Raw genomic sequence first — 22,640 nt, 5'->3', positions numbered from 1 at the left:
CTCTCCTCCCTCTCTCTCTCTCTCTCTCTCTCTCCTCCCTCTCTCTCTCTCTCTCCTCCCTCTCTCTCTCTCTCCTCCCTCTCTCTCTCTCTCTCTCTCTCCTCCCTCTCTCTCTCTCTCCTCCCTCTCTCTCTCTCTCCTCCCTCTCTCTCTCCTCCCTCTCTCTCTCTCTCCTCCCTCTCTCTCTCCTCCCTCTCTCTCTCCTCCCTCTCTCTCATCCCTCCCTCCCTCTCTCTCATCCCTCCCTCTCTCTCTCTCCTCCCTCCCTCCCTCTCTCTCCTCCCTCCCTCCCTCTCTCTCCTCCCTCCCTCCCTCTCTCTCCTCCCTCCCTCCCTCTCTCTCCTCCCTCCCTCCCTCTCTCTCCTCCCTCCCTCCCTCTCTCTCCTCCCTCCCTCCCTCTCTCTCCTCCCTCTCTCTCTCCTCCCTCCCTCCCTCTCTCTCCCTCTCTCTCCTCCCTCCCTCCCTCTCTCTCCTCCCTCCCTCCCTCTCTCTCCTCCCTCCCTCTCTCTCTCTCCTCCCTCTCTCTCTCTCTCTCCTCCCTCTCTCTCTCTCTCTCCTCCCTCTCTCTCTCTCTCTCCTCTCTCCTCTCTCCTCTCTTCTCTCTTCTCTCCTCTCTCTCCCTCTCTTCTCTGTCTCCAAAACATTGTGACAATAACAACCAAAATGAGGAAGTCAGTCCGACAATCTCAATCAATGAAAACACCTCATCTCAAAAATACAGACAATTACTGGAGGTATTGAGATTTGGGAAAATCTTTTTAATTGGTTTACAGCCAGAAATTTGGCTTTGAATGGGTCAAAGTTCAACGATTTGACCTTTGAAAACTCTAACAAACTCCTCCACCAATTTTTGATCTAAACACCTGTAAATTTTAGATGTAGGTTACTTAGATATGGATCAAACATTTTCTTTTGAGCCCAAAACAAATGTTAAGGGGTCAAAGTTAAAAATTTTTTTTAAAAAGTTACCTCTGCGGTCTCTATCAAATTATACAGCCAATTTTTGGTCTAAACTTTTAAAATTTTACATAAAGTGTATAGAGCAAGCATTTGGCTGTCAAAGTTCAAAAGATTTGACCTTTGCGGTCTCTAGCAAACTATTCAGTCAATTTTGGGTCTAAACATTTGAAATTTTACATAAAGGGGATTCGGACATGCAAGCTTTTTAATCAGGTTTTGGGCGACAATTTAGTTGCTAAGAGGTCAAAGTTGAAAGAGTTGACCTTTGCAGACTCTACCAAACTCCTCGGCCAATTTTGGGTCTAAACACTGGAAATTTTAGATGTAGGTTACCTGGACATAAGTAAAACATTTTAATATATATAATATACCTATGCACAGTTATGAACAGTACATGGGGCTTAGCAAAGCTAGGCTGAACTAGTATATCTATAAAAGTGATATTGTCTGTGTGTATACATTTCCCTACCAAAATACTGTCAATTTTAGGTCTACAGACTCAAGATTTAACACAAGAGGAAATCTTAATTGGTTTTTGGCCAGAAATTTGGCTGTCAAGGTTTGAGTCTTGACACTTGAAATTTTAGGTGTAGGTTACTTGGACATGGATCAAACTTTTTAATTTAATTTGAGCCAAAACAAATGTTAAGGGGTCACAATTGGGGTCAAACTTCAAAAACAAAATTGACCTCATCAGTCTCTACTAAATTACTCGGTCAATTTTTGGTCTAAATATTTGAAATTTTACAAAGTGTATTCAGTCATAGGACAAGCTTTTTAATTGGTTTGGGTTGAAAATTTGAGCTGCCTTGAGATCTCTAGCAAACTACTCGGCCAATCTTTGGTCTAAACATTTGAAATTTTACATAAAGGGTATTTAGACATGCGGCAAACATTTTAATCAGTTTTATGGTTGAAAAAGTTGACAAACTCGTCCGTCAATTTTGGGTCTTAACACTTGAAATTTTTGATGCAGGTAACTTGGACATGGGTCAAACATTTTATTTTGATTTGAGACCAAAACAAATGTTAAGGGGTCAAAATTGGGGTCAAAGTTAAAAAAAAAAGAATTACATCTTAAACAATTTTTGGTCTAAACATTTAAAATTTTGCATAAAGGATATTAACATAAGGCAAGTTACAAACAGTACATAGGCCCGAGCAAAGCCGGACTGAACTTCTAGCATATAAATATTTCTTTGGTCAGAGAGAAGGTCAGAAAAATCTTTATAGTTACCAAATGTCCAGTTTTTCTTTGAGGGTGCTTTCGACCAGATTTGGATCGCAACAAATATTGGCCAGAATTAATCTAGTCAGCATCTGGCAACCTGGAGTGGCATCACAACTCAAACTGACTCGCTAAAGAGTTGACGCTATCAGCATTCTTTAATAGTTTTGGTGAATGGAAAGTTCCGGAAATGCTCCGTTTGGAACACCACAACTTAGTACATTCCAAAAACTGTCGAAGAAGAACGTTTTTATCTTCTAATTTTAATGTAATGTTTTTAATAGTAATAATTACATTTTTAATATTATTAGAAATTGTAATATAGTACTTAATTTTTGAGGAAAATGTCCTCTCATAAGTTGTAGAAAACCTTAATAACTTACACATTTTTAAATGCTAGTCCACTCCAACAAAGCTAAACAAGCAGTTGTAGTATTATATAGGAAATTTCTTTGATCTGCATGGATTGTCCGTCTTTTGGCGACGAGAACAGCTGTTTGTCTCTTTTATATGTAGTGGTTGGCTCATTACATAGCGACGTTTTCCAGCAGTGGTAACAAATGCAGTCATATAGCTGTTCTATTTTTTTTTTTTTTTTTTTTTTTTTCCTCACTTTAGCTGAAATAAAAGAAACAAAAGAACAACAATTAGCTCCATTATTTTCTCTGGGTTTTGGTTTATTTGTTACAACAGTAAGTACATAAACATGGGCTGCATGGGTGGTGGAAGATTCTGAAGTTGCATCTGGGCACTTAAGAACCTTACTCCCAAGAGGCAAGAGCTTTTTTTAATTTTTTTTATTTACACACTTCACTTTCAAATAGTTTTATTTTTACTTTTGTTTTATCTCTTTATATATGTACTAGCAGGGCCTGTGGAAATTCCAGTAGACTTTCATATGTAATATATTATAAAGTTGCGATTTCAAAAATAAAAGATATATCCATATGACTTGGAGGCATCAGCTTGAACCGAAACTTATGAAAAAAAAAAAATATATATAACTACATTTAATCACATGAATTATTATATGGAGATATAATTTTATGCATAAATTTTCAGTATTTACTTCAACAGTGCTCAATACATGGGTAGAGCTAGGTAGTAAGTTGTGAAAATATATATGGCAATTAAGCTATGCAAAATATTCTGCATTTCAGTCTCATGAGAATTCGTTGGGTTAGGAAGAATGTATTCAGACACAAGGCAAGCTTTTTAATCGGTGTTTGGCCAAAAATTTGTCTGCCAAGGGGTCAAAGTTCAAAAGATTTTACATTTGCAATCTCTAGCAAATTATTCAGCCAATTTTAGGTCTAAATATTCAAAATTTTACATAATGGGTATTCAAACATGCAGCAAGCTTTTAATCAGTTTCTGGGCAAAACTTTGGCTGCCAAAAGGTCAAAATTGAAAGAGTTGACCTTTGCAAACTCTACCAAACTCCTCTGCCAATTTTGGGTTTAAACACTTGAAATAGTCCTGTGTGTCATGAGTAAGTTGTTGGAATCCATATTAAATAAAGAAGTAGTCAACCACCTCAACAGAAATAACCTTAGTGAGATGCAATATGGTTTCCGCTTTGCAAGATCTACAGCAGATGTGCTAACGGTTATATCTCATAGGATTAGTGAATCTCTTGACAAAGGTTTCCTTTCCAGGGCAATTGCTCTTGACATATCGAAGGCCTTCGATAAGGTATGGCATAAGGGCCCACTTCACAAGATTTCCAGCTACGGTATTACTGGAAATGTTTTCTCAATCATTAAATCATTTCTCTCTGATAGGTTCATAAGAGTAGTGGTTGATGGGCAGAAATCAGAGGCCCACAGTATTAATGCTGGAGTCCCCCAGGGGTCCATCCTGGGCCCAACTCTCTTCCTGATCTACATCAATGATCTCCCAAAACACATACTTTGACATCTATGCTGATGACACGACCATCTATGGCAACACATCAAAGGCCGTAAATGACAAAGTTCTCTCTAATTCTCTCTCCTCTGATCTTGAGCGCGTGGTACAATGGCGGAAGAGGTGGCTGGTCACTTTTAATGCATCCAAAACCAAGCTTCTATCTTTACATCATCAACGCTCTGATCCCCCATCTGGCATCAATTGAAATGGATGGCTCTCGTCTTGGGGAGGCTCCATGTTTTGACAAGCTTCTGGGTTTGACCTTTACTCCTGATCTGAAATGGAACATGTACATCAAATCTGTTGCCAGGGACGCTGGGAAAATGGTGGGATCCTTCTACCGCTCCAGAAGATATCTCACTACTAATGCAATTCTCTATTCTGTATAAAAGCCAAGTACGTCCAAGGATGGAGTACTGCTGCCACATTTGGGCAGGAGCTGCTAAAAACAAGCCTATCCTGCCTTGACAGAGTATAAAATAGACTGTGGTTTAGTGGGGGATGCCCTTTTCTCTTCCCTGCAACCTCTCTCCCACAGAAGAGACGTTGCGAGCCTATCTTTGTTTTATCGTTATTTCCATGGCAGATGCTCGTCTGAGCTCCAATCCCTCGTCCCCCCTCGCCAATCTTTCACGAGAAACACCCGTCTGGCTGAAACTACTGTCAATAATTTTCCCCACTCTTTGTCTGTGCCTAAATCCAAACGTAGATTCCATGAGCAAAGCTTCTTTCTTAGAACTGCGCGCCAGTGGAACTCTCTGCTGCTTGCCTGTTTCCCACCTGACTACAACTTGGATGTCTCAAGTCCAACATAAACAAACTTCTGACAAACTGCCCCCTTAAGACACTCTATCAAAACCCTCAATACTAATGATTACTACAATACTATCTCATTGATTACTGTACACGCAATAACCCTTATCCCTGAGTGGCCTTCAGGCCTTGATAAGTGGTGACCCCCCCATGTAAAAAACAAAAAAAAAATTTCAAATGCAGGTTACTTGGACAGGAGTCAAACTTTAATATATATATATATATATATATAAAAATTACAATTAAATTTACCAAAATGATCCAAGATGGTAAAACTAAAGTATATTATAAATATTAAAGAATTAATATTTATACAGTAATCTCAACCAGATGTAAAAGCTCGATAAAACCAAATAGGAGATAGAGCTTATAATACGAGCAAACAGTTAATAAAACATGTTAAAAACATTTAATCTGAAAAGGAAACACTTGATAAGTGGACAGTCTTTAATCCACAGTTTCGAAGAAATACTTTCCTTCTCATCAGAGGGTAGGAATTAGCAAAATGCAGGATCGGATTTTGCATACAAAAGTATTTGATAAAACAAGTAAGTCAAAGATCTTACTTGATAACAAAATATATATATATAGTTATGAACAGTACATAGGGTCCAAGCAAAACCGCGCTGAACTGCTAGCATATAATAGGTTTAGATTTCATTTAACTTTTATATTCAAGATAACAAGAACGAACATGAATTAATGTGTATATAATTTTTTTTTTTTTTTTGATTTTTTTATTTTATTTCATTTTTTATTTATTTTTTTTTTCTTAGTCTACTGTTGAAATTCATCCAACTGCTCCTGATATTGAAGGAGGGTCAAATGAGAGTGGAGTCTTGCAAACCAGAACTTATGATTTAAATATAACCTACGATAAATATTATCAAACACCTCGGCTTTGGTTGTACGGCTATGATGAGGTAAGGATCTCTTGTTTTGGAGTTTTACACCATTTATTTCATAAAATATGACCATCTCTTTGGATCAAATTTAAAATGAAAACTTTGCTTGTCGGTACCCCCCCCCATGCCAAAACAAAAGCAAAATAAAGAAAATATGTACGATGCATACACCTGTGATTGAAAGAAAATATATTCCAAAAATCATAAATTTTTTTTTTTTTTTTTTTTTTTTTTTTCCCTAGTCTCATCGACTAAATTAACTATTTTAAATTCCATTTAGTGGCATTACCTATGCAAGTGTTAAAAAAAAATTATATACTGTTGGAAATTCCAATACAGGGCGTCTACAAAGTTTAAGTACATGGTTAAACAATTTCGTTTAAATTTTGTCAAATATTTTCAACATTATTTTTGATTTTCGGGGTATAATTTGATGCCCTTTGCAAAAATTAGCTAAACTTTATAGAATTCATCTAATGGGGTCATCTTACTCAAAATGATGCAATATCTTTAAGTTGTACTGATGGAAATTTCTCTGCCAGGAATTTGTGGATGGTTGACCTTGGAACACCCAACTCCATTAATAGTGATTTCTTTAAGCTAGACAACCTCTTTTTATCTGAAGTCTTTGGTCATCTGGAGCAGTTTGTTCAAGAACAATTTCTCGATTGCAGTAAAACAAATAGATTAACAATCAGGGTTTCAAAAATTAAATTCTTTTGTAATTTTTCAATGAGACAATCCTTCTTGTCCACTGGAAGAGTGGCAACTCGATTCGTTTTTCTTTAGACAGAGCAATCACTCAATCTGGAAAAAAAAATAAATTGGTAAAATTCTATCCAAACTTTATGGAAACCCCGTAATATACAGGGTGATTGAAAAAGTAACTCCCTTTTTTTTTTTTTTTAAATACATAAAATTTTTAAAATATAATTTATAAAATTAATGAATGAGAAGAAAAATGCATGAATTTTTAAACTTTAATACAGGCACCTTCATTCGGCACCAACTTTTCAAGTCAACGAGGAATCGCATCAACTGATTTCATCTTCATTAATATTTCATTTTCATGTAACATTCAGCCATTCATAAACAATAGCAAAGTGGGAAGGAGCTCCATTTTGTATAAAAATCGAATCTTCAATATTGTCCCAAATACTAAGAATTGGCCAAATTTCATCTCGACATAGTGAGGTACCTCCACACTTTGCTATAGCCGCTTATGAATGGCTGGATGCCTTTTTCCTTGAAAGATGGATGGGTTGTTGCAGTTTGCACGAATGGCTCGCCAGAATTCCTGGTTTAATGCACTGCAACTTTTTTCTCTGGGTTTGACCAAAAGAGCACGTCTACTTAACCAAACCAACAAATTTAGAAGGACTTGAAGAGCAACTATGTGAAGGTATGACTACCATTCCGCAAGAGTTTCTTATGAAATCAGTTAATGCGATTCCTTGTCAACTTGAAAAAAAAGCTGTTGCAAATGAAGGCACCTAGCTTGAATTTTAAATAAGTTCATCCAGTATGCTTTCTTCTCATTCGCTAATTGTATAAATTATATTTCAAAAATAAATTGCATGTATTTTAAAATAGGGAGCTGCTTTTCAATCACCCTGTATATTACGGGGTGTTCGCCAGAAAAGTGGAAAATTTGTCAAACATTAATGTAATTTTACAAGGAATAACCATTATAAAGTTTTCGATCATACAGTTTATAAAAATTTTTTTAAACATCATTAATAAAATAATTCTCAAAATTTCATTTACGGCAATGTGTAAATCAACAAGGGAGATAATTCACAAGGAGTAAATTATCTCCCTTGAATTTTTTTTTTTTGCTTGTTTAGGTTTAAAATCTAATTTGTCAAATGGTAATTCATTTTTTTTACAAAGCATAACTTTATAAAGTTTTCCAAAGACTAAGATTATAATACACTCACAGATGCTCAAAATGTCCATACAGATCGAAAAAGTGAATTCACTAGAAAATTGTAACAATAAAATTAAACACCTCAAATTTTCTGCTTTTCTAGTGACTGCCTGCTGTGTGTACATGTAATATATATTATTCGTTCTTATTTTTAAGCTTTTCAAGTAGCTTCCTGTCTTGTCTGAATTGATTTCCATTGTCTAACAGTTCAAGGAAAGAAGCTGCTATAATAGAACGCCATCTCTGGACCGCCACAGTGAACGGATGGGATTTAGTCTCTATTTTATGTTCATGACAAGTGCTCAACTGAATTCCAATCTTTGGCCCCACCTCTTGCCAAACTTTCACAAAAAAACACCCGACTAGCTACAACCACTATATATGGTTTTCCCCTCACACTCTATATGTACCTAAATCTAAATGCAGATTCCATGAACATAGCTTTTTTTCTCAGAACTGCCCATCTGGAACACTGTTCCGCTAGCTTACTTACCACTTGAATACAACATGGTAGTTGTCAAATCCAATGAAATTCTATCCAACCTACACCATTAACGATCACTACACTATCACCTTATATTCATTCATTTTTATCCTCAATTGGCTTTGGGCCTTGATAAATGGTGACTCCGAAGTAAAAAAGAAAAAAAAAAAAAAATATGCTAGTGGATGGTGCACAAGCCCAGATGTGACAATTCAATACAATCTAATAAAACCTGTTAAAAAGGTTTACTACCGGAATAGATTGTGATGAGATATATTCATAAGCTGATTATTTTTTTTTTTTTTCTTCAGAATCGAAAGCCTTTGACAGTGGAGCAGATGTATGAAGATTTTAGCCAAGACCATGCAAAAAAGACTGTAACCATGGAAACGCATCCCCACTTACCTGGACCTCCAATGGCTTCTGTGCATCCATGCAGGTTCGTTTTTTATTTTACACACTTTAGTTATAATTATTTTTTATTTTACACACTTTAGTTATAATTATTTTTTATTTTACACACTTTAGTTATAATTATTTTTTATTTTACACACTTTAGTTATAATTATTTTTTATTTTACACACTTTAGTTATAATTATTTTTTATTTTACACACTTTAGTTATAATTATTTTTTATTTTACACACTTTAGTTATAATTATTTTTTATTTTACACACTTTAGTTATAATTATTTTTTATTTTACACACTTTAGTTATAATTATTTTTATTTTTTAACAAATTGTTCTTATCCAGAATCCTTCACCCCCATATTTAAAAAAAAAAAAAAAGGAAAAACAAATTTGCATGATTAGTGTACCTGTGATGAAACAAAAATATCATATTCCAAAAATCATGCAAATTTTATTAGTAAAAGAGGAGCTACTGTCTTGTGTCGCCCTCTTGAAAATAATCTCAAAGGTGATAACTCAATAATTCCAACTTTTGAGATTTTTGTAATTTGTACGAATCCCCCCCCCCCCCAGGAAAACAATGTTTTCCTGAAACATTTATTTTTGAAACAATCCAGTGAAAAACGAAAAATTGTTACACAACTTTATTGCAAATGTCAAATGTTTGTCGTAGAAACGTTTATTTTATTTATTTTTATTTTATTTTTTATTTTTATTTTATTTTTTATTTTTATTTTATTTTTTATTTTTATTTTATTTTTTATTTTTTTTTTTTTGGCACTTTCAGAAATTAGGAACAAAATAATGGCATAAGATGCTTTGTGTTTTTTTTTTCTTTAAATGAGGATTTTGATATCTTTTCTTTATATTGATTAATAATTTTTTTTTAATTACTGTTCTCAACATGTCACTTTTACATTTCAACTGATGTAATCTCCGACCTTATTCAGGTGTATCTTGTTGAACTCGGGGACGTTTCTATCAGTAAAATTAAGTCCTGAGTGACACTCGTTTAAAAGTTGAAGGTTCAATCCTGAGTGCAGGCAATATTCCAAATGTGAATTAAGACTTCATTCCACTCATGGCTGATGGAACAAGACCACGCTACCTCCATGAATTAAAGAGTTCTGTTCAAAATCCTATGCAGATTCTCGAATACGACAAAGATTTCCCGGAGTTTAATAAGATATACCTGAAGTAGGTTGGAGGTTACATCAGCCGAAACGTTGTGAAAATAACTCAAGATGAGAACAGTAGTTTGAAGAATCCAAATATAAATTATGAATTCTCATCTTAAATAATGAGGAAAGTTTTCTTTTCATATATGTATGCAGTAGTAAGCTGCTTTTTCCATTGCCAGCATACCTTGCTGAGAGAGGTGGTGGCACATAGTATCCGATGGCTTCGAAGCCAACAAACATTGTACTTGCTTTTTAGTCTTCTGACTTATTCCCCCATGTGTCTTGGCCCTGTCGGTGGGGCATTAGAATACGTCGACTGCCCCCCTGTAGAGGGTAAAAGTCCCTCAATGGGGGTCCTGGATATGACCTTAAACTATATCCAGTGGTGAGTCCCCAGCTTGTGGGCTTTGGGGAGTGTGGGGCCACCCTTTAATTACCATTGCTCCCAGGTCCACTCTGACCCGGAGTGGTAGTACCTGTTAGGGTCCAAACTATGGGTTAAGTAGAAACCGGCGTGAAAACAACAAATATACTCTATTAAAAAAATTTTTCTTTAAAATCTTTGGATTCGGCATTAAATAACCCGAAAACAAAAACAACAAACCAACCAACCAACCCATGTGTCTACTATTTCTATTGGATCTTTCATTTCTACAGATGGGGGCTTCTTTTGTGTCCATCAGGAGTCGATTAGTTTGTAGGAGTAGTGAATAAATACTTTCCATCCAGCTAAAGTGATACTAACCCTAAAGTGGGTTTAACTGGTTTCCTCCGAAGAGAGAAGTTCCATGGGAGTATAAAATTCACAAATGGTCTTTTAGTCATATGTATATCCCTGTCAGGGAAGATGACGGTGTTAGGTTTTTGCAGCTCTTGCAGGGATGTGTCAACGTCTCCCTGCATACAGTGCCTGGTATTTCCAAATTGATCCTCAACCTGGTACTGACTTGGCTGTACGTTGCTTAACTTTGTTGACCTGTTTCGGTTTATAATTTTATTTCTTAATGTTTACCGCGGAAAGAACATGAGAAAAAGAAGTAGAGAAAGAGATATTGTTGGTAATATTAATGTTTTGATAGTGCTAGGAAATAAAACTTTACAAATAAATCTGAGTCGCATCAGTATAAACTAGCAGTATTCACCCTAGGTGGGGCGAACTGACTTTCCCCGAAGGAGAAAGTGCCTCAGGAATGTCAGATTCTAATCTAACAAGAACTGGTGTGGTCAATGTGATTATGCCGTATATAATGTATGCTTTGCAAAGGTCATTTGTCAGTAACTTTTTGTTACCCTTTCCCTTGCAATTGCTTGCCATGATTAACCTGTTGTAGTTGTTTAAGCTGTTAAATTTATTATATAAAGGCAGTTATGTATGCGTGTTTGTATATCCAGTTTAAACTTCAAAAATATACAAATCCCTATAAAGTTTTTTTTTTTTTTTTTTTTTTAAATCGGCATAACCCCAGAAAAATACCTAAAATTTAATTTATTGTTTAACTATTATCATTTCTTGACAAAGAAATGTTTGGTTTTTGTAGTGCACTGCATGCATCCTTTTAAAAAAAAAAAAACTTTATTCTGGAAGAGGTGAGGAACTCCATACTATTTAGTTTTTTTTATATTCTCAGTGTTAGGAAGCTTTGCTCGACTATTATATAAAGGGCAGGTATCTGTATGGTTGTGTGTCTCGCTAAAAGTAAAAAACTACAAAACAAATGCCACAAAGTTGATAAAATCTTGATCTGTGTTGCCCTGGATTAAATAATTCAGTCTTTGGAGATGAACTGGTTCAGATTTCATCGGGGAAGGGGGGGGGCGTTTTTCAGTCATTTCCAATGCTATCTATCATAACAAGGAGAGGTGAATGACTTTCATTATTGTTATCGTTATTTTTTTTATTAAAATAAGGTAATTGCTGGTGAAAGAGGATGTGGGGAAAAAAAAAAAGAGACAAATTGAGTGAGGCAGAAGTTTAAATAAAGGTGTCACATGCACTTTTTAATTTTGTTTTTCATGCCCCTGGCAATGCTGGGTAGTTAGTTGATTTATGTAGTAAATTCTGTATATTCAATCATGGACTCAACATTAATTTCTTTCTATTTGTAGACATGCTGAAGTGATGAAAAAGATCATAGAGACGGTAGCAGAAGGCGGAGGAGATTTGAATGTCCATATGTATCCTTTATTAGTCACAAGCTTACCTTTCTGACATCTTGGAATTTTTTTTTTTTTTTTTTTTTTTTTTTAACGTCTTATTTAAAAGTATTCTATTTCACTCTGTGTATAAAGATTTTATCATTCAAAGTGGGAGTGCATTTTTTTAGACACCCTCTGTGTATAATATATATATATATATATATATATATCGGGTGCCCAAAAAGTTTTCGGCGATTTTTGACTTAAATAAGGCCTCTCTTTTTCATTACTAACAAGCATAGTTATGCAGAAACCAACTTGTATTGACAAGTAAATTTTTGAATGGTCTCAGTTTTTATAATTTTTCATGACTAATGTCTTATTTATTTTAGACCTTAAATGTGACTGATAAAAAATTGATAATTTGTGCTTGTCTATTGTATGACTTTAAACTTGGTACAAGTGCTTCATCTGCTTCTTGCAAGCTATGTACAGCGTTTGGTGAAGGTGCAGTAAGCGAAAGAACTGCACGAAATTGGTTTCCAAAGTTTCATTCTGGCAATAGCGTATAGATTTATTTACGTCGATTTTTAATTAGGTCAAATGGAAGCAACAGAGTTAACTTTTATTGCGCACGCCTCTTTTTATAGTTAAATAACCTGCTTAACATTGTCTGTTGTCGCCGTGGGTCAATGGTTAACGTAGCAGGTTTTTTTTTTTTTTTTTTACACATTAATTTCCAACTCAAGGGTACGGGTTCGATTCTCATACTTACCTACATTTATTTTATTTAACCCCCCCCCCCGTCCCCGGAGTTTTGATTTACCTCAAGACACCTGGGCATCGCCGGGTACCCCCCGCTAGTATATAAATAAATGAGTCTTATGTGTTAACTTCTTCTCATTACGAAAAGGATCTACATGTTATAAAGTAGTTAGTCATTGGAAAGACAGATTTATGAAGAAATAAATGGATGAAAACGATTCTATGGGGATCAACATTATAAAATGACTTAGCAATTTTACAATTAAAAGAACTTCTAGAAGATTTTGTCTTTGCTAAACTAATTTAGTGTTTCTTCATTTGAATTTTCGGTTTTTGTTCAGAATTTCACCTTAAAATGAAGAAAAATCTGTATGATGTATGTACTCCTATTCCAAAAATCATGTAAATTGATCTAGTATTCTTTGAATCAAAGAAAATGAGAATTTATGGCCAAACTATGAGATGATCTCACAACACCATTTTGAAAAGTTTCAAGGAAGAAAGATAACTCTAAATAATTCAAAATCCTTTAAAGTGGAGATAACTCGTTTTAAAAAAAAAGTATTTTGCCAAGGGAGATAACTAAAGGCTAAAAAAGTTATTTTCCTTTAATTTTTTTTTTTTTTTTTTTTTTTTTCTTTTAATTAAAAAACGTTTTATTCCTTAACTTGTTTTCCAGGTATCTTTTGATCTTCTTGAAATTTGTCCAGGCGATTATTCCAACCATAGAATACGATTATACACAACACTTTACTATGTGATAACTAGTCATGCTTTATTACACCTTCCAGATGTGCGAAAACAAAGCAAAAAAAAAAAAAAAAAAAAATTAAACATATTTCAATGTATGTTTACTTGCCCTCCACCGCCCCCGACCCCCTCGTCACATCACTACCAGTTCACCACGTTACCCGAGCGTGCATAGGTCTGTGACAAGACTCCTCATGTACCTGGTGGCCGGTCAAAACACTTTATCAAGAAAACAAAACTTTATTAATGAACAATGAAGTCGGTGATAACCATTTTTTCTTTTTTAGGGGACCAGTTTAATTTTTTTTTTATTTCCCTCTTTCGAATATAAATGAAAAGACACAATTTGGATAATAAAAGAAAATGTTATAATTGCTGTTAAAATGTTTTTTTTTTTTTTTTTTTTTTTCTCTTTGAAATCATTAAAGGGAGAGCACCCATGGTTTTAAATGCTATAATTACCTCCCCCTGTTTTTTTTTTTTTTTTTTTTTTACGGTTTCAAAAATCGCTAATTTTTTAAGTACAAAATTAATAACTAAAAAAAAAAAAATCATTTTAATATTTATTTTATATTAGCTTATAAAAATACTGAGCCTCCATAAATCAGTAAAAACAAAAAGTTATTAAATAAATTTCTTTTCGACCTTAGGAAAAATTCTACAAAAACAAAAAAATTAGTCTTTACTTTAAAATGGTTCTTTTTCGAAAGCGTTTTACTTTTAATAAAACGTTATAAAACCATTTTGTCAATTCAGGATCCTAATTCCTTATTCTAAGGAAGGTAACTCTATTTCACTAGAGTAGTCGAAAAAAATTTTTTTTTTTTCTTCTTACAATTACTTGAACGTTTTAAGAAAAAAAAATTACAATATCATTACATTCTAACATTTTGTCAATGTTAAAAAACTTTATTACATTAAATAGTTGAAAATCTTAATTCCTAGTGAAATAGTTTCCTCACTTGGAACAATGAGTGAAGATTCTGAATTGCTCATATTTTTTAATGTTTACTATTAAATATTTTATTTTTAATTTAAGTTAATTAGTATTTAATTCCATATTTTTTTAAGACTAATTTTATGTAAATTTTTAGTATATAAAATTCTGAAAAAAAAAAATTAAAGATTACAAAAACAATTTAATGAATAAAATCATGGCAAAAAAAATTAATCAGAAGGGACTCGTCCTTGTCAGGCACTGGCAAGGCTTCTTTCTGCTAAACAAAAAGTGGAAATCGAAAAAAAAAAAAAAAAATTGATGTAACCAACAAGAATTTCACTTGTTATAAAAACTAACAATAAATATATTAATAAAAAATGTTTACTTCGTAGGAAAAGGTATCAAAGAAAATTTCACTATAAGTCAAGAATTCAGTTTCATTGAACTTAATTCACCCAATAAACAAACCATTATTATTTTGTGAAGAAGCTTCTTTAACAAACAAAAGTTTATTTTAACTTGTAAGCGTAATTTATGTTTCAGCATTTCTACACAATACGGACCAAACATTATTTTTAACCTTAATCCTTTAAGACTAGCTTGGATGTCCGGCATTGCCCGGGTGTTTGTAGGTGTGTGTTGAGCAAAAAAAAAAAAAGAAGCTGTTTGCCCATGTTTTGCCTTGGATTGAATGTTTCACACTTCCAATATTTTTGTCATCGAAATTGGCCATTTTTCAATCAAATCGATTAATTGCCTTTCATTTGTTTGTACTTTTCTCAATAACCAAGCCTTGAATTTTTTGTTGTTGAAATTTTGCACAAATATTAGTAATGATGAAAGTAAATTTTTCACTCATGGAGAGGAACTTTGCATACTCGTCTTTATTTTTTTATTTTTAAAGGGAGAGTTTCTCCTGAAATACCATTTTTTTCCTCCCACCAGCAGACTATAAGCGAAAAATCTATAGAAAAATCAAAGGTAAGTTTTTGAAGAAAAAATATTGTACATATTATCTTTAATTTGTATTTTTTCTCATCTTTTAATGTTAATTTTTTTTTTTTTTTTTTTGCTGCATTGCGTATTTTATTAAATACCTATAAACTTAACTGCTATACTTTTTTTTTTTTTTTTAAATTTATTTCAGTACTAAACCATCAATGCCCATTTGAGTCAATATTATCTATATAATAATATACTAAGGCAATTTCATGTTCATGTATCTATTGGCGAAGATTTACTTATTGAAAGTAAATTTAGATGAAAATTATTTTGATGGAGAAAAAAAAACAAAAATCGTGATAAATAAAATGGTTAAAATTTTCGTTTTATTTAAAAGAATTTGACAAAATATTATACATTAATCGGACTACTTGAGTGTTATTTTTTACGTTTCAGTCGATGTAACTTGTTCAGGTGTATCTTGTTGAACCAGAAAACGTTCCTCTCAAACTCGGGAATCTACATAAGGTTTCGTCCAATTAATTTGATTATAAAGTAATTCGTCATCTGAAAAATTAAGAACTAGAAAATTCTTTAAAAAAAAAAAAAAAAAATTACAATTTTTTAAAGAGAAATATTATGCTATTATAAGTATTACAACGCTATTATAATTCTATTAGCAGGGTGACTCGATGTCGCCTGGGATTGAATGATGATCAACAAATGTTTCACGCTCTCATTTTTCATTGTCATCAAAATCCGCCTATTTTTCAATCAAATCGATTGTCTGCTTTAGTTGGGGATCCATCGTGGTGCACCAAAAGGAAGCTTTACATGTCTCTCGCAGTGACTAAGTTCACAATAAATTGTAGTCTACATTGATCTGTATAAAACCTACTATTGACTTTATGAAATTATAATATAAATCTCACCTGTCTGTTTAAATGTATGTATGTTTGTATGTCTGCCTAAAACTTGGCAAAAGCAACTGATTTTCATGAGATTGGTATCATTTTGAAGCTCGACCCTTCAGATGACAAATCGAAAAATTGACTAAAAACATTAATTCTTTCACTATCAACTGGCCACTTTGCTACAAGGAGGGGTGACTTTTTTTTTTTTTCGCTGATATTTTCGAAAGTAATTTTTTATTTTATATATAATAGCTTGCATTTAACGTTTAAAATGCAAAAGTCAAGTATCATGCTTCAATTGTGCTTTAAACAGAAACATTTATTTTAAATGTGCCCGTCTTATCAAAGAACCTACTATTGATTTTGTCGGGGCTTTAGATTTAATGTACTTTTGATGTTGGGCTGTGTAAGATGTTAAATTGATTCAAAATCGCCTGTTCCTTTCATTGAATTATTACGCTTATCAATACTTATTAAAGACTTTCTAATACAAAATCTACCTAAGAACACTGCCACGCATATAAAGTACTTTTGTGCAAAATTTCATAAAAATTGAGCCAGCTGTTTTCAAATTCATAGGGAATAAATTCTTACACACACACGCACAGTTTTTATAATCTCTCTCTCTCTATATATATATATAGATTAGTACAATGCTACTATAATATAATGGTATGATTATGCTGTTACTATTAATAGCATGCTAATATCAATTCATTATATTTTTATGATTGTATTCTTGTGTGGCTTTTATTAGTAATGTGCTATTATAATTATGCAATTTTATTGTATTAATAGTAATATATACCATTTATGCAGATGACACTATAGTCTATGGCAACACTTCAAAGGCCGGCAATGATCAAGGTCTTTCAGAGTTTCTCTTCTGATCTTTACCACATGGTGCAATGGGGAAAAAGGTGACTGGTTAATTTTAACGCATCAAAAACCAAGCTTATCTATTTCCATCATCAATGTTCTGGCCCCCATCTGAAATGAACGGTGCTCATCTTGGAGAAGCACCATATTTAGACAAGCTTCTAACATTATATAACTTTAAGAGAATGGGATATATAATGATATATATATATATATATATATATATATATATATGGCATCAAATTGAATATACGTTGTATTTGTGATGTATTTTTTACCTATAATGTTACCTTTGCATAAAACAAACGTGCACGCCTCATGGCAGATAATTACGTGATACGTTTCGTTAATAATTTGTTCATTGTTCCTCTAAAAGATGTACTTGAAGCGGTTGATGTTTCATTACAATCAAAATCTTAACATGCCTTATTGTTTTTTTTTTTTTTTATCTGGTTTGTGTGTCCGTTTCGTGCCTTCTGTTTGTTCAGTTCTGAAACAAACACTTTTCAATACAAATAATAGACGCGAGTATGTTTTTTCTGGACAAATTTAATTATTAGTGACGATATCCCAATCAAACCTTGTGTCGCCAGTCCACTAACTCAAGAGAGGATGTTTTCTCTCTCCCGCTATGATCTCATTCTTCATGATCGTCTTGATGCTTCTATGAGAAATTTGTCTTTCCATCTTCTGCTTTTCCAATCTGTTCCCTCTGCTGTACAAAACACTCTTTTCTTGGCATCGTAATCATTTTTTTTGACATCCTAATCATTTTCCACAAAATGTTGCATAGGGGGGTACATATTGGGACGACAGGGACTCATAACAATGACGATACTGATATTTATGTAGATTACACACTATACCAAAGGGATGTAGGTCTCGTTGTGTAGTCGGGACGGGGGTTCATATTGGAGACACATACAACGGGACTCATAACAATGACGATAATGACATTTATATAGATTACACACATGACGATGATGACGACTAACGATTCTTAGGGACTTCATATTATCATTACGGAGCTGAGACATTTATGCAGTTCTTGTTAACACGGAGGAGGGAAGAGACATTATTGATGATGATGATGACGGGGACACAATACTTGGAAAGGGGTTATACAATGTTCATTTACAATGATAGACAAAGAACATTTACGGTTGTAATGACGACACGAAGACAAACAGTTACAAAACATTAGATGATTTCTTTATTCATCAGCCAGCCGATCGATGATGTCAGGAATTCAAACTTGTATAGCTACATGGACTCTCTTCCACCCTTCGCCTCTAAGGGCATCAGCTTCACTCTCTGACCATCTCTCCCTCTCTCTCTTCTCTCTCTGATTATCTCATCATAACTTCGAACCTCATCTCAATATCCTTTGTTTTGATATTAAAAAGAAAGAAAACTAACTTTTCCCTTTTCTAACATTGTATAATCAATTCTTAATGCTGCAATATTTAAAATTATAAATTTATTATGTTTTTGACTAGAAAATCTTGTCCTTTTCTTTTCCAGTTTTAACAATTAGTCCTTTACTTTTCCATGTTTAAGCTTAACCATATTACTTTTGATGCTCGCAATTTTCTATTGTAATCATATATTCAAAGATGAGGTTAGATCAAAGGGAGGTAGGTCTCATTGTTATGTAGTCGGGACGGGGGTTCATATTGGGGACAAATATAACGGGACTCATAACAATGACGATAATGACATTTATATAGATTACCCACACAACAACGACTGTAATAATTCTTGGGGACTTCATATTATTACGGAGCTGAGACATTTATACAGTTCTTAACACAGATGAGGGGACACATTACTTGGGGGGGGGAGTTATACAAAGTTCGTTAAGATGATTATAATCAAAGCACTTTTACCTTTCCAGTTGATGACACGAAGACAAAGTTACAAAATATTAGATGATTTCTTTATTCATCAGCCAGCCGATTGATGATGTCAGGAATTCAAACTTGTATAGCTAAATGGACTCTCTTCCACCTTTCGCCTCTAAGGGTATCAGCTCTCACTATGTCGCTGTCTGACTCTCGTCTGTGACTGTGATTGTCGGATTATCTGATTCTCCCTTCTAACTTTGAACCCCATCTCAATATATTGAAATCTCCTTTGTTTATGACGTCAGACTGTGACTCTTTCACGTGAATAAATTTAATGCAGCTTTTACGTGTCTGTCCAAACACATTTTTGGTAAACAAAAATTTGCCAATTTTAATTGGTCAATATCTAACCTATTTTTCATTTATACACTCACATTGTCCATTCTTTTAACTGACATATTTAATATCCAATTATTTCTAAAAGAATGGACAATCGCTCTTTTTCTGACATAAATAATATTTAGTTATTTCTAAAAGAATTAACAATCAACTGCATTCCTATGATTTCAATTATCCATTATTTTTTAACACTTGCCTACAGGGTTCGATTCTAGCCTTTTCCTAATATTATTTCACTTATCTAGTCTGCCTTCTTACTTACATAAGGGCTGTCGCCTTTTCATGTAACAAAGACCACATGACGTTGCAATCAACACATCACGCCATGTTAATGTGTGCTACATTGTCACACATTAGGTAAACAAACAATTTACAGTTCCGTTCGCTACAGACTGATTTGAACTTAATAATTTCTAATCTAAAACAATGTGCCACGATTCTCAATTCTAAATATTACATTGGCCACAACTGCTAGTCTGTTCAACATAGGACCCATTATCTTACACTACGACTTACCTTCACTCCTGATCTAGAATAAAACATGGTTGGATTATTCTATCATTCCAGTAGATTTCTTTGCCAATGCAATCCTCCACCTGTATAAGAGCCAAGTACATCCTAGGATGGAGTACTGTTGACACATCTAGGCAAGAGCTGCTTGAAGCACACTATTCTGCCTTGACAGAGCTCAAAACTGGCCTTGAAACCTAGTAGACGATGTCCTTTTTTTTTTCCTGCAGTCTCTTTCCCTCATAAGACACGTTGCAAGCTTGTCTACTCTGTCGTTAATTTCATAAGTGCTTTTTTGAGCTCTATGACTGAATTTATGCGTTAATTACATGAAAGTTCCATCTCTCTGTTGCAGATATTGATGGCATAAGACATGCGTCAGAAGCAGAGATGTCATTGAATTTCTGGCAAAAGTGCATTGAGAATGGTGGTGACCGTAGAAAAATTCTACAGCACAAAAAGTTGTTTGTCTTAATGGTACTACTCCCATCTTTGTAGCTCTTCAACTTTTTAAGTTAAAAAAAAAAAAGCTTTACTTTTGGAACTAACCTGGAAGTATTTGAAAGTTTATGCTATTATTAAAATTTAACAATGATATTCAGGATGAGGAGGAAGGCCGCTGTAGTCATGGATGACGACTTTCCCATAGCTGATACTCTAACAAAGTACCGGTTTGCAAACCTAAACTGCTTAAGGAGTAGATAGGCAGAACCTATCGCCTGGCTTTCATACTCCTTTGTTTGCCTATTAGCCAGGTGCAATCACAGGGACTCTACTGAAACACCCAATGTTTGACTGTTTCCTGACTAGTGGATTGAATGCCATTCCCCACTCCCACCACATTCCCATCCCCAAAAACTGGGCATCTTGGGGGTGCTATATGTGCTAATGCAATTGGATTGGGCTGCTGTATTCTGACTGACATTACAGGAGCCGTATCTCTTTGGTAGCGCTTAGAGCAGCTGCTCCATCATCAGCTGTATAATATCATGATGGTTGTAGTGCCATGTCATTCATGGAAAGGAACTCTGCACTCATCTCTCGTGCGCTTTCCTGAGACCACAATCCTTTAGATGATGTGTTGCATGTTTGGTATTCTACACAACCACTTTGTCCAGCACCTTTCACTCCAAAAATTCTCTGGATATCTTGGTGCTAAGTGAAACTAACCTACACTCCTTGATACCCTCTAACCATTTTAACATGCCTGGTTATCTCCCACTTTGCCGTATATGCATATGCACGGACTTGGAGTCTATATACGAAACACCCTCCCCCTTGACTAGAGAATCAAAACTAGAATCAGACGACAAGGCCTTCATGTGCTTTACACTTAACCTGAAACATAGTGTTAACGACGTATATTTTCACTACTGCTCTCCCTCAACCCAGGACTGTACCCTAATCAACCAAGTTTCTGCCAGCATAGATACAGCACTCTCTCTTGATCCTAGCGCACAAGTACATGTATTTGGTGACTTTAATATCCACCACAATAATTGGCTTGGTTTTTCTACTTAAATAGATGCTGGTAGCATAATATATAGCTTTTCTATATCTAATTCCCTATCACAGTTACGTTTCCGACCAGTCACCCAGATCGACACGACCAATAAGCCTCACTTCTAAATCTATTTTTGACCACAGTTCCTGATGATTGTGTTAAAAATGCCCATAACCCACTAGTGAATGCTGATCACATTGTGATAATGAGAAATTATTCTAAACTCTCGACCTAAAGATGAGGAGCCATTGCTCAAAACGATAAGGTACTATAAGAAGGCTGACTGGGAAGCCATCAGGGACGCTTATGGAGTAAAATCTTTTCTCTTCCTGTGGAACAGTGTGCAAATGAGATACTGAACGGTTTGAAGCACACATTCTCACACGCAAGTACTTTATTTCTCACACGCAAGTACTTTATTGAACCACATTCTCCACACTGGTTCATCTCGATTGTGCAACTCAAAAGCAGCATGCATTTCACAGACTTATCCGACTTAAATCCAATACAAATAGGCAAAAGTTTATAGAAGCTAGAAATAATTGTAAGAGAGAAATAGCTACATTTCTGTATCATTTGTCTTCTTTCCTCAGCAGCCTTGATGCTGTCTCCCCAACTTAAGATCAACTTCAACATTTCCTTTGCTCCACATTGCTATATTTGGACGTAAATTCAATGATTGGTAAAATTCTTAAAAAAAAAATACAAATTAAAATAGATTTTCCCACAAACAGGAAAATGTAACAGAAATGTATACGAAAGGTTTCACTGTGATTCGCCTTCGTGTAAGGAGCACTAACAATGAAAAACAACTAGAGTCCTGATATTGCCTGCGAAAAATAGATTAACTCAATAGAATTGTGATTTTTTGTTGCAGTTACCTTTTTTACTATTAGTAATAGTATTATCACAAATACCATGATTGTTAAATAGATGAAACTAATATGCGTACACTAAAATTTAATGTTATAACATAATTTATTATATAATATTGCTTGGTTGTCATGACACTTTTGTCTCACCATATCTCTGTACTGTCATCCTTACTATTTCTCACTTTATCAGGCACCTTCACAAATGACTTTGCACAATTCACCCTAAACTCTTTACAAACCCCAATATATCCTAAACTTCATGCAGTCATGCCTTCTGCAGTACTCTCTCTGACTAATCCAGTATGCCATGCTGTGCAACCAACTCAAACTTTTCACAAACCTAGCATTCTTCAAC

At 34.2% G+C, this 22,640-nt stretch overlaps 1 protein-coding gene across 1 annotated transcript in view; it reads left to right on the top strand.

Annotated features, from left to right (window-relative positions):
* LOC145287803 (ubiquitin-like-conjugating enzyme ATG3) overlaps window positions 1–13,859 on the top strand; it is a 66,061-nt gene extending 52,202 nt beyond the window's left edge. The window contains exons 7-10 of the mRNA XM_080135648.1: window positions 5,689–5,835; window positions 8,543–8,670; window positions 11,931–11,999; window positions 13,405–13,859. Coding sequence (XP_079991774.1) covers window positions 5,689–5,835; window positions 8,543–8,670; window positions 11,931–11,999; window positions 13,405–13,486 — 426 coding nt within the window. The 3' untranslated portion in view covers window positions 13,487–13,859. The remainder of the gene's footprint in view (window positions 1–5,688; window positions 5,836–8,542; window positions 8,671–11,930; window positions 12,000–13,404) is intronic.
* The last annotated feature ends 8,781 nt before the right edge of the window (window positions 13,860–22,640 follow it).

The sequence above is a fragment of the Euprymna scolopes genome, chromosome 11 (genome assembly GCF_053919585.1).
Source record: "Euprymna scolopes isolate OS-2025 chromosome 11, ASM5391958v1, whole genome shotgun sequence".
In the NCBI taxonomy this organism is placed as follows: domain Eukaryota; kingdom Metazoa; phylum Mollusca; class Cephalopoda; order Sepiida; family Sepiolidae; genus Euprymna; species Euprymna scolopes.
Note: the sequence above shows the minus strand (reverse complement) of the source record. Positions and strands in the feature narration are given on the sequence as shown.